We start from the raw sequence: 12795 nt of genomic DNA on the forward strand, positions 1-12795 counted from the left end.
ATTGTTATTTAATTAATATTGTATAAGTTTTGCTGTTTATAGTTTACATATTTCGTAATATTTAATCCAAAAGTACTTTCATTTTTAAAAATAAATAAAAACAAATATAAAATTTTTGCTAATTAAACGTACTTTTTAAAAACAATATAATATAATTTTCTAACAATTGCTATTAATAAATAATTAGCAATTGTAGTAATTTAAAGTAGCAATTGATAATTGCCAATTATTATTTAATACATTATAACAAATTATTATATTTAAAAATTTTAAAAACTTTTTATATAACTTAAAGTAGCACTTTTGAAAAATATTAATATTTTATTTTAGATATTTCTTAGACGTTTCTATAAATAAATGTATATATTATTAAAAACAACGTATTGTTTTAAAAATCTTAAATTTCACACTTAATTTAAATAATATTTACTCACAGCTTAAAGTAAATATAAATTTATATACAGTATATTATAACTATAATAAAACATGTTATTGTGTTTTTAAATATTAAAATATAAGATTTATTTGTTTTACACTTTTAACTTATATTTATATTTAAAAATAAGAAATTTTATTGTAAATTCATTAACAATATCATAGATTTTATTTATTATTGCTCAATGAATATAATTTGTGAAATTAAAAAATATTTACAATATTTTTGAAAGTATAACATTATTAAAATTTATAGTTAACATATTAATAAAATGTTTTAAACAATTGATTTAAGTGTTACTTTAATTAAATGATGATTACAAAATAATACTTTTTTCATTTTGTTATTTAAAAAAATATATTTCTAAAATATAACAAAATTAAAATATATATATAATAAAATAGATCAAATTAAAATGTTTGCAATAAGTTTTAAATATGTATTAATAAATATAATGATATATTGTATTTTAAAATTTTAAATATATTTTTTCAATATACTCAAAAATGAAAGATTAAAAACAAAATTTTATAAAAAAAAAGTTAGTTGTATTTTAGTTTAGTTATAATTTGTGACTGAGTTTTATCTGTATGAGCACTGGTAGTTAACTTCAATTGATACTTAGCTCCGGAGATGACTTTATTAGTGGCGGACTCGCAATAAGTTTTCAAATAGAAAGAAGAAAATAATACCAAATAGACGGGCGGTTGAGCTACAGATGTACAGATCAAAATGGTTGGCCAACCGGTCTGTTTGAAGACATAAGTGGTGCCATAGATGAAAAATATGACGAACTGGATTAGCTGTACTTGTGTTATGTATCGTTTCCACCAGAGATACGGCTGAACGATCGGTCCGAAAGCCGACAGTGCATAGTATGTGTACATAAGCACGTGAACGGCTGAGTTGAAAATCGGGAATATGCCGTTCACGCCGGCTGTTGGGGCAAACTTAACGGCCAACCAAACACATACGGGTACCGATGCGTGATGATAGAGATGCAATGGTGATACTTGTGTCCACTTTTTTCGTAGTATAAAAAATATGGTATCCAATAGGTCGACCAATTTGGACACAAAATACCAGTAGACAAATGTTAGACGTCTCATTTCAGCTACTGTTATGTCCCGGTGCTGACTGTCGGGGAACTGAAAATTCATGAGTGATCGGCCAAACTCATAGGCGTAGAGACTCTCAAAGAAAAAGTAGATATTCAATGCCACCATAAATATGTTGTAGACAGTTATGACACCTCTCAAATCGTATGGTTTACGGTTAGCCATCATTTTGGGACCGATCACAATTGCAAATATTAGGTATGAGCTCAAAATGGACACCAGTGGCCACACTCCGCCGCGAAACAAAAACATTTCGTCTACTATGACATTGGTCTTCAAATTTCTGGCACTTCTGTATAGTGTCACCAATGGATTCGTCATAATTATCATCTCATCCATTGTTGCATTCATTTCTATTAATATGAAATGTATATGAGTTATAAATTATGTTTATTTTATTTTAAAATAAAGTCACAGATTTAATGATAATTATTTAAAAATAAAAATTGTTTAAAATGTATGAGACGTATGGATGGGTATAAACTGATGAGTTCAGTATATGTGAAGGCATTTAATGTCAGGGCTTGACTTTCCCTTTAAGAAACTAACTGACAAATGGTGTGAAAATTTCTCTAAAATATATACTCATTGTCTTCGAAGGACAAACTGATCCCTAAGATTATAAGGCAAGGGATGAGTCGAGTTGTTTGTTGTCATAACGTTTGAGAAACAATTGAAAGTTTGCTAAACTTCTTCAATGATATACACAAATAAAATAGAGTTTTGCGTATAATATTAATAATAATAATATTAGTAGTAATAGTTTTCACACTTTATTAGTACATAAATAGTAAGATGTGATAAAATATAAAAAAAACGTTGTGTTTCGTCAATAAACTTGAATTTTTCAATTCATTATCACAAAACCTAATCATAAGATTCACAAATATAATAGATGTAATGATAATAATAATAATAATAATAATGACAATTATCAATATAAAAGTTGAGATGTTTTTATTGTTTTTGTTAAAATATTGTCAGTCAATATTTAATTAATTTTATTAAACTATTAGAAATTTCTGGGGAATTCTCATCAATGATTGAATTAAATAATTTAATAAAATCTTTTTTTTATCATAGAATTATATTATTAATTATTGACTTAAATTTAATGAAAAATATTTTAATAAATTAATGTTTTTTAATGTGGAGGTTTAGAATTAATTAATTAATATTCAATGATTAACATGGATTACACTTATAATATTTATGTAAATTATGTTTAAATTTAATTTTATAAAACACTCAATAGAATGAATATTAGTAAAAAAATAATAATATGATACATAAAGATTGTAAGATTTTAATTTAATACAATATTTCAATAACATATAAAAGAGCTAACAATTACTATTATAAAAAACTAATTTTTTAATCAACAAATATAATAAAATTGATTTAATAAACTGTTTATTATATTTTATAGTATATTGTGTTATATCTATTATGATAACAATTGTAATAAATATAAAATAATTCATAATTTTTTTCGCAATATATTAAATATTACCGTATATGCCATAAGATTAATTTTTAAAAATATTTATGGTTTTCAAAAAACAATTGTTTGTCTAATTTGTTATCCATTAAATTTTTTTAACACTTAATGCAACAAAACGCTGATATATTTATAATATATATTACTGTTGTGTTTTGATTGATATTTTATGACATTTAACATGATTTTTTCGATAAAAAATATATCAAATAAAAAAATTAACAGAAGTTAAAAACTAATATAAATAATTATTTTAAAATTAATGTATTTAGCAAAAATTATTTTAAAAATGTAAATAGCTATAATAGTAATCACAATAGTTATACTGTATTTTATTGAAATAAACATATATATAGTGAACTAAATTTGTCAGTTTATCATAAATAAACTAATCAATAGTTTGACATTAATTTTTGAGACTAAACATTAAACCTAATGTGTCCTAATTATTGTATAATTGCATAATTGTATATCGATTTTCAAATTATTATTATTATTATTATTATATCATTTATTACCAAGCAAAAATACGTAACAATACTCCTGGGAAATATAATTATTATTATAATCTAAAAATTATGACAATAATAATATAATGATAATCTCAAAAGTCGTGTGTTTTAATTATCATTTATTTAATTTCACTCTAAACTAATGTATATGTTATGGGGTTTTACTTATTAATGAAATACAAGTACTTCTGTATTGTTCATAATTAACTCAAAGTCCATGAAATATATTTGTATATCATATTTAACAAAACATCTTAACATTTATATACATAAAACTGATTTTCATTTCATTTCAGACCAAAGTTGAGACTATTGTTTAGTTTCTATATAAAGATTATTATAAATTATATCATTTCTCTAATAGTGTAATAACCCAAACATGTAAATACAATATTATTTTTAATAATATTGTTTTATTTTAAGTAAATTATATATTTATGTTAGATTAAATAAATGATATTTTATTGCAAATGTAATTTGTCAATAAATTATTTACATATTTAATATGTCTTTAAAATGTTAGTTAACATAAATATTTTGAGTAATTTTCAAGATAAGTATTTAATATCTAAGTTTATAAATTATAAAATAAAAGTAGCAATTATAATAATTTATTTTAGGCATCAATTTTAATGTCATAGGATTGTAAGATTTTATATGAATCTAATGTACAATCAAAATGTAATTTAATGTATAAAAAAATTAAAAACATGGTTTTGAAATTATCAATAAAAAATAGTTTTATGATAAAATATTATATCGATATAAAAAATACTAAATTTCTTAACTAATTAATTAATAATTAATTAATATTATTTATTCATTTGTTAGAAAAATTTAAGTGAAGTGTTATCATAAATCATATATTTTGTACGTAATATTGTAACAACACTCGATAATACCATTTAATTGTATACTTAATTATAATAATTAAACAAATAATAATAAATAGCAATTAGTATCATATGTCTTGTGATGCATTAGTGTATTATTTTTATCAACAATTTTTTCCCAATAAATATTAAATACAATTCAATTTTATATAAAGTAATTGTTATTTGATTATGAAATACTTCATTGATTAATACAATAATATATAAATATCCATATCCTATTTAAAATGTAAAAAATAAAATTTTGTTTATTTTAGTACACATGTACAGTAATATTTTGATAGGTAAAGGTCTACAATGTTTATATAAGCTATTGATATAACATAACTCTATGATTGGAGCATATAATAGGCAAAAACATTAGTATAAGTTATAATTTTAATTGAAAGTAAAAAACAATTCTCCTTAAACTAAATAATTAAAAATAAATTATAAATAAAAACCTAAAAAAAGTTAACAATATTAAATTATAGTAACTTAGATCTAGGATATATTGAATAATATTTATTTAAATAAAAATTAACTTTCATCTAAATTATAGTAGAGTTAGTTATTTAAGATAACTGTACCCAACCCAACCCAACCCAACCCAACCATCACAATCAGTAAATAACTGGTGACGTCCTAATATGATAGCACGTGAAGAGAGTTGCCCTAACTATAGATATGTTTAAAGACATAAATAGTGGTCTCATTGGTAATTGTGAGAACAGTTTTCAATTAAATGCCAACTTATTATGTCACAGATATTTAATTATTATTATTATTGAAAAATTAATAATATCAATTTGAATGTATTTTTAATACATATTAATTTATGCAAAATTATTGCTATTTAATGAATCCCTGGTTATTATATAAGACTAAATACTATAGTTTTCTTTTATTATTTACATTTTATTTATTGGACGACGAGATTGAAGACCCGAAACTCATTCATCGCACTCAATATGCCGTCAATTAAGTACTTGTGGGCCATTAGGAGCTATATATTTGCCTGGTTTTTACCACTGGTTCTCATACCCATACCATTAATGATTGACACATCGGTTTGTTTACTTTATATTTAAAAATTTAATTAATTTATATTATGTAATCATTTGTAATATAAGATATTAATTTTTAAGAGATTTTTAAAAAAATAAATTATAAAAATTCGGATCATTTAATTTAAATAATCTTAAATATTTTAACATATGTTTAAGTTAACATTTAATAAAAATTTTAATTTATTTTATTTGAAAGTAAAAAATAATAATATTATAACTGATAAATTAGTACAGGTATTATCATATCAATTATTAATAGTGTAGAAGTAGATCAACACACTTATGTCAAAAAAAAAGTTTTAAATATAATCGAAGCGTTTATTAATTTTATTATAAAAATTTTATTATAAATGAAATTTTATTGCAATATTTAAATTTATTAAATTATTATATATAACTTATAATTTATAAGATTAAAAATTGGTTATTGACATTCAATTATTAATTTTAATTTCTTTTATATTATATTTTACTAATAATATAATATAATACATAATTATTAACATTGAACTATATTGTTGTCAAACAAATTTAGGCCGACTCAACATTATTTAAATATTAATAATAATAGTAGTTTTATAATAAATCAAAATTTTATATAATTAATTTTTATGGATAAAAGTATTTTAATTTAGTTTTACTATAATTTAAATTATTTTAAATATTAAATACATATAAAACAGTAACATTCATTGTTTTAATTAATTACAGTGATTTTATTTAGAAATACTAAATATTTATATTATTATTATTACTATCTGTCAATTATATTACATTAATAAATTGATTATATTAAATCTTTTAAAACAAATATTTTCTGAGGACTAAAGTTTATAAATAATTGTTTACTACTAAAAGTTATTACTATTGATATGTAAACAAATTGCTAAATAATTACAAACTTTTTTTTGAGAAATCATTTAATATTAAGACGATTGCTGTTCAAAGTCTATAGCAAAGACTAAATGATATCATAAATAGTATTAAATAAAATCTAAATTCAAAATAAACTCATTTTTTTTGTTATTGTTTTACACTTGACTTACATGAAGGCCGGCAAATGCGCTTATGTAGTATTGCTGATGAGTTTATACTGGTTCACAGAAGCCGTTCCCATATCGGTGACGGCATTACTGCCGATAGTATTGTTTCCATTGATGGGTATCCTATCGAGTGAACAGACATCAAAAGCTTACGTAAATGTATGTAATATTTGTTTTTTCTTCAATCGATAATTATTAGGCATTCCTTTCTATTTTTATCTATAATAACAATGAAATTATGACACGAAGGGCACAATTATGATATTTTTGGGCAGTCTTATAGCTGCAGCTGCTGTTGAAAAATCAATGTTACACAAGAGGATTGCCCTAAAAGTACTGCTCATTACAGGGACATCACCTAAAAGGTCTAGTGTTTTGTTAAGTTAGGCCACATTCAGTATATTTTAATAAATTAATTAATGTTTTAGATTGTTGTTTGGATTTATGTTTACCACTGCCTTCCTATCGATGTGGATCAGGTATACAAAAACAATATTTAAAAGACAATTATAAAAACTTTTAAAAAATAATTATTTCTATATATATATACACAAAAACAGTAATCTTGCGTCGACTGCACTGATGATACCCATTATTAACGCAGCTTTGGATCAATTGAAGCACCGGAAGTCTAAAACTTATGGCACTTTAACACAAAGCTCTTCAAACGGTAATTCACAACACATTTATCATGTTTTTTGGTGATTAGATTAGTTAAATATATAAATATTAATATAATACAGTATAATTGTTTACTTAAAGTGAGGAAATTAATTTTTTAAATATTTATTTTATTATTTGATTATAATTTTGTAATCGTCATTAAAATTACAAATGAAAATTAATCATTTTATTTGGTAAATATTTTTTCAATAACTTTAATCAGTTTTAAACTTGGATTACAAAGATGGTGAACATCAAACTCCGATTAGAAAGCATAGTATTGCTCAGTAAGTTATCTATTTGTTGGTTAATAAATTAAAATAAACTAATTTAATCCACTTTTTATATTATATTAGATCTATAAATATTAGAATAGATGAGGAGGAAACACATGAGTCTATTAAAAAGTCGGTATACCTGGGCGTATGCTATGCGGCCAACGTTGGCGGCACCGGTACGCTGACCGGCACATCAACTAATCTCGTACTTAACGGAATACTCAAAGAGTAAATATTTACGCTTTATATATATTTATTTTACAATTTACTAATTAATTAATATTATTTAGAAATCCGGTATCATTTTCCGATTGGATGATATTCAACATTCCCGGTATGTTTCTACTGGTATTCATCACTTGGGCGTACATCGCATACTTTTTTATGAAAAAATCGGAAGATTTGTTAGCAAACATTATATCTAAATATTAAATATTTTCAATTTTAAGTGCAATTTTATAAAATCAACTTTTTTTTATTACAATAGACTCACCGATGAAAAAGACAACGAAGCCGTGTATAAAGCAATAAAATACAAATACGATGAGTTGGGCTCAATTAGGTAGTCATATAAACGATTAGATAAAAAGCAATTTTGTTTCTCAATTTGCATATATTTAAACAAACCAACAGTTTTTACGAATCCTCAGTTTTGGTACTTTTCATACTTTTATTAATGCTATGGTTTTTCCGCGACCCAGACTTCATGAAGGGTTGGGCTCTCTATATCAGTGATTCACATAAGTATATATTATCTAATATTTCTATTATATTATTATTTATATAATTATAATTATACTATCGTTTCTTTACACTGTTAGCTTCATAAAAGACTCGGCTCCGGCATTATTAATTGTGATATTATTTTTCATAATTCCGGCCAAACCGACACAATTGAACGCATCGCCAACACTATTGGACTGGCGAACCACACAGGACTCGGTGGCCTGGGGTATAATACTTCTCGTTGGCGGTGGCTTTGCTATGGCCGAGGGCTCGGAAAAGTCGGGACTATCCACATGGATGGGCACTCAACTGACAGTATTAGAAAGGTTTTCTCCGTTTACTATAACAGTGATTGTCTGCATAATAGCTCTGTTGCTGACAGAAATCATGTCCAATACGGCCACCTGTACTGTAATGTTACCCGTTATTAAACGATTGGTCAGTATTGTTTGCAGGCATTTTTTTCATAATATTAATTGTTATCAAAAATGGTTGTTTAGGCTATAGAATTGGGTATCAGTCCTCTATCGGTGATGTTACCGGTCACCCTAGTCTGCTCCTATGCATTCATGTTACCGGCGGCCTCGGGAACCAATGCTATCATATTTGAATCGGGAAAAATGAAAAATAGAGATATGGTATGTTTGCATATGTTATACAATATTTGTCACATATTTGTATCAGAAATAGTTAATTTCTGCCATCATTTTTAATAATTAAATTTAAATTAATAATCATAATTACAAAATTGTTTGTTTAATATTTATTGACAGATATATCCGGGATTTTTCTTAAAATTTATATGTATGGCCGTAACATTGTTTATGTTGAATACCTGGGGACCCATAGTATTGAATATGAATAGTTTTCAATATAATCAAACACATAATTATTTTGGTGAAGAAATGACAACTCTTAAAAGTTAAATCAATTCATATAATTTAATTACTCATTTAAATAAATGACATTTATTTTATATTATATTTTTTAAAATCTAAATATAGAACTCATATTAATTTTTTTAAAAAAAAGATTTATCATTATCTAGTCTTATAATAAATTTTGTATAATTCTCATTTAAATCATGACTAAAGTTATGTTAATAAAATTTTTAAAGTTTATGTTTATATATTTGTTGTTAATATTTTTTCCGAATGAAATTATTTTTATTACTATTTAATTATATAATACTAATACATCATAAATTATTTTAATGATTTTGAGATGACTTTGTAGATAGATATATGCAACTAGTGTTGGCAAAAAAAGAAATAATTAAGAAATTTCTAGAAAGTTTTTAAAAGAAATTTCTATTTGCTTATCTCTTTTTATGCAACATTTGATTTGCAATAAAAACATCTATTATTCAATCGTTCATCTATTTAGTTTTGTTATAAATAATTTTACTAAATTAAAATATTAAATTTGAAATAGATTTTATTCAATTAAAAAAAATTATTTAGATAATTTGATATTTCTAAAAATTTTCAACAATAACAATGTTAATACAATTTTTTTTAGAAAATTGCACAAACAATAACAATTTAAATTATTTGGTACATATTATATATTATAACAAATAATGTATCCAAACTGAACATCCCGTTTTATTCAATTGGGAACGGATAGGCATTGGCAAAGTGTTCATAGCTATAGCTAACCAAATGTTGTACGGCATCGTCAACCTTAAGCTCGACATCGGTACCAGTGCTCAGCTTTTCGCATACATTGGCAAACACGTGAAGTTTGCGCAATACATACGGGTGCTATCCATGAAAAATTGAATAAATCAAAAGAAAAACTTAATTTCAAACAATAACTTCACTATATTTCATGACAAACCTGATTCAAATTAAGTGCTTTTTGGTTAAAAATATCGACCAGTTGTCTATAGCACTGTCTATTATTGAGTTCTTGTTTGGTATTCATAATGGCATCGATGTCGTCGCCCACCAAATGTTTAATACTATTGACATATTGGCGCAAATGGTCGGTCAGGAATTGGCGTCCGTCCTTCAGTCGCTGCAATTGCTCTTTAAATCTGTTTAAAAATTTAACTTAATTATAAAAAAAACATTTGATTTTTTATGTGTACAAACATCAGCTTCTGTGTGTCGCTCTGTGCCTCATCGACTCTGTGCTTAAGTATCTCAAGGGGAACGTCACCGCTGTCCACAGCATCGGTCACCGGTACTACCAGTTTATCCATTGGTGGCGCAACTTTGTCACCTGTAATGATATCACATTAAATTTCTTAACATATTTCTATTAAAATGATGTTATGTGTCATCCATACCCTGAAACTCTTTGAGAGTCAATTGATTAATAACAAGATCACCGTATTGTTGGACATGGGATGTAGTCGTGCGTTGTTTGACAACATTGAACTGGTCTACTAATGTCTCTTTGCCGACATCACGACGATCACTGTCTTCAACCCAATTGACACTATAGACATCGCCTATATTTTAATATATAATTTGTGATAATCAGTCGTTTATTTAATAATAATAGTAATTATTATTATTATTATTATAGTTTGTATGCTAACCCAGGTATGTGCTTCGTTTGGCGTCATAATAACAGGCATAACTTGATTCAGTGGGATTGGAGGCAGTGGTGGCGTATACATTGATATTTTTGGGTAACAATTTGTTAAACATTGAACCTATTAGTAAATTTAAATTATATAATTTTTTAGTATATTAAGTGCAAAACATGTGTGACATTTAATATAATACCCGACTCGCACGCCTCCAAATAAAACACGAGTTTTGAGTACATTTTGTGGTCAAACATATACTGCAGAGCTTTGTTGAGATCCTCTCCATAAAGATATTCATTGGGAAAAGCAATTAAGTCTAGTAGTGGTTCAACATATTAAACAATAAGATTATAGTCTATGATAGGACAGTCATCTAACCTGTAGATCCGTGATCTGAGAAAAACACAAATACGTTATCATTGGCTCCACTTTTAAGAACTTTTTTGCCCGATTTGGCCAACTCTTGATCTCCTTTAAGAACAGCCAAGAAGTTCTGATTGTAAATAAAAAAATATATAAATTTTGTTAATTAAAAAAATAACATTTTTATTGTTTTATCCTTACTTTAGGCGTTACGTCTTTGCCAATAAAATCTTTGGGCACTTCATGATAGACATCAGTGCCACCCGGCTTATTGATCACCTGTCCCGGTGTCGGATTACTTGAGTGATGGGCGATGTCGTCGTAATGAAAGACAATAATATTTTTCTCGGGAATGCCGTGATTGCGAACCACTTGATAGGCGTGATAAACGTCAGCCTAATAAAATATATGGTCAAATAATATTTTTAAAGATACAAAACATGATGTTATCATTTACCTGATGACGATAGTTGTACCAACCATTAGAACCGGCCACCAGTACTACCCAAGTCGTACCATTACTATTGGACTCAAACGGGAAGGCATTTGTCAATGAAAACAGGACCGCCAACAACGCTATAACTTTCATTATTGTTAATTGTTGTGTTAAAATATATTAAATATAATTAAATAACAAATTTTTCTTAATAATTATTATTAGTTTTTTTTGTTAAAACTTTGTTACAAACAAACTGATGATTTACTACGAAAACTGATCCAAGTATTTATACAATTTTCAAAATTCAATTGTCTTACCTTTTAAGAGGACTTAATGTGACAAAAACTTAAGATCTAATCAATAAGTTTAAGATTATGACCGATAATACAATGCAATTATCAAAATATATACCTAATAAATGACTATAAATTTAGTCAATAACCTTAAAGTCAAGATTTAAGTGTTACAGATATAATATTATATATAATATCTTTAAAATATTCATGTAGTTTATAGTATAAACTTTATACAGTACTATATCTTTACAATGTATGATAACACAGTGATCTACACAACGCGTTGGCAATCAATAACCTTTTTAATCAATAAACCTACCTGTTCAATTTGTTGGATAATAAGCATATTAAAACAAATTAACCGATAAATAAAGTGTAAAATACAAGTGATAATATACAATATATTGAAAATACAGTAAAATTTATATTGAATACATTGAGCTGTAAATTTGATAGACTGATGCCATGAACTTGGTATTAGTTATAATATTATAATAATGTCTAACTTTGATAATAATTGTTAATTAAGCTCTAATATAATGTTTTACAGATTTAATTATATTGATTAAGTGTTACTAATTATATATTATTTGCTAAAATTTTCTAATTTGTTAGCTTTGACTAAATGTTTTATTTTATTTAATTAAAGTAGACATATAAATTGGAGTATAGCAATACATTTAAAAAAAAATCTAACATGGATGCATAGAAATTTTTTAATTATATATTAATTGTATTAGCTATTTGTATATAAAAAAGACAATTGATCTGGCATATGTGCTAGTGATAAGTTGAAAATTAAAATTATTATAATAAAGATTAATTAAATTATATTAATGATTATGTATTGTTTTTTAGTAATTTCTAAAGAAACCTATAGAAATGCCACCAAAAATTTATTGACTATACGAACTTTAATAATAATTCAAATAT

At 24.9% G+C, this 12795-nt stretch overlaps 3 protein-coding genes across 3 annotated transcripts; 1 reads left to right on the forward strand and 2 right to left on the reverse strand.

Annotated features, from left to right (window-relative positions):
• Positions 1-957: 957 nt before the first annotated feature.
• LOC128957538 (elongation of very long chain fatty acids protein 1-like) lies at positions 958-2236 on the reverse strand. Its single transcript, XM_054303315.1, has one exon. It carries the CDS (start codon positions 1903-1905, stop codon positions 979-981), a length of 927 nt encoding a protein of 308 aa, XP_054159290.1. The 5' UTR covers positions 1906-2236; the 3' UTR covers positions 958-978.
• A 2920-nt stretch (positions 2237-5156) lies between these two features.
• On the forward strand, positions 5157-9193 carry LOC128957554 (Na(+)/citrate cotransporter-like). The gene is made up of 13 exons (XM_054303343.1): positions 5157-5509; positions 6562-6711; positions 6802-6917; positions 6981-7031; positions 7113-7222; positions 7439-7502; positions 7572-7721; positions 7784-7897; positions 7981-8055; positions 8127-8237; positions 8315-8657; positions 8720-8857; positions 8993-9193. Exons 1-13 carry the CDS (start codon positions 5411-5413, stop codon positions 9143-9145), a joined length of 1674 nt encoding a protein of 557 aa, XP_054159318.1. The 5' UTR covers positions 5157-5410; the 3' UTR covers positions 9146-9193.
• A 633-nt stretch (positions 9194-9826) lies between these two features.
• On the reverse strand, positions 9827-11716 carry LOC128958156 (legumain-like). Its single transcript, XM_054303971.1, has 9 exons — positions 11585-11716; positions 11329-11523; positions 11143-11257; positions 10961-11080; positions 10771-10887; positions 10516-10680; positions 10319-10448; positions 10062-10260; positions 9827-9985 (listed from the first exon to the last, which is right to left on the reverse strand). Exons 1-9 carry the CDS (start codon positions 11714-11716, stop codon positions 9827-9829), a joined length of 1332 nt encoding a protein of 443 aa, XP_054159946.1.
• Positions 11717-12795: the final 1079 nt, after the last annotated feature.

This window comes from Oppia nitens, unplaced genomic scaffold (assembly GCF_028296485.1).
Source record: "Oppia nitens isolate AA-2021 unplaced genomic scaffold, nextdenovo-longstitch-racon4-pilon3 scaffold3_pilon_pilon_pilon, whole genome shotgun sequence".
NCBI lineage: Eukaryota > Metazoa > Arthropoda > Arachnida > Sarcoptiformes > Oppiidae > Oppia > Oppia nitens.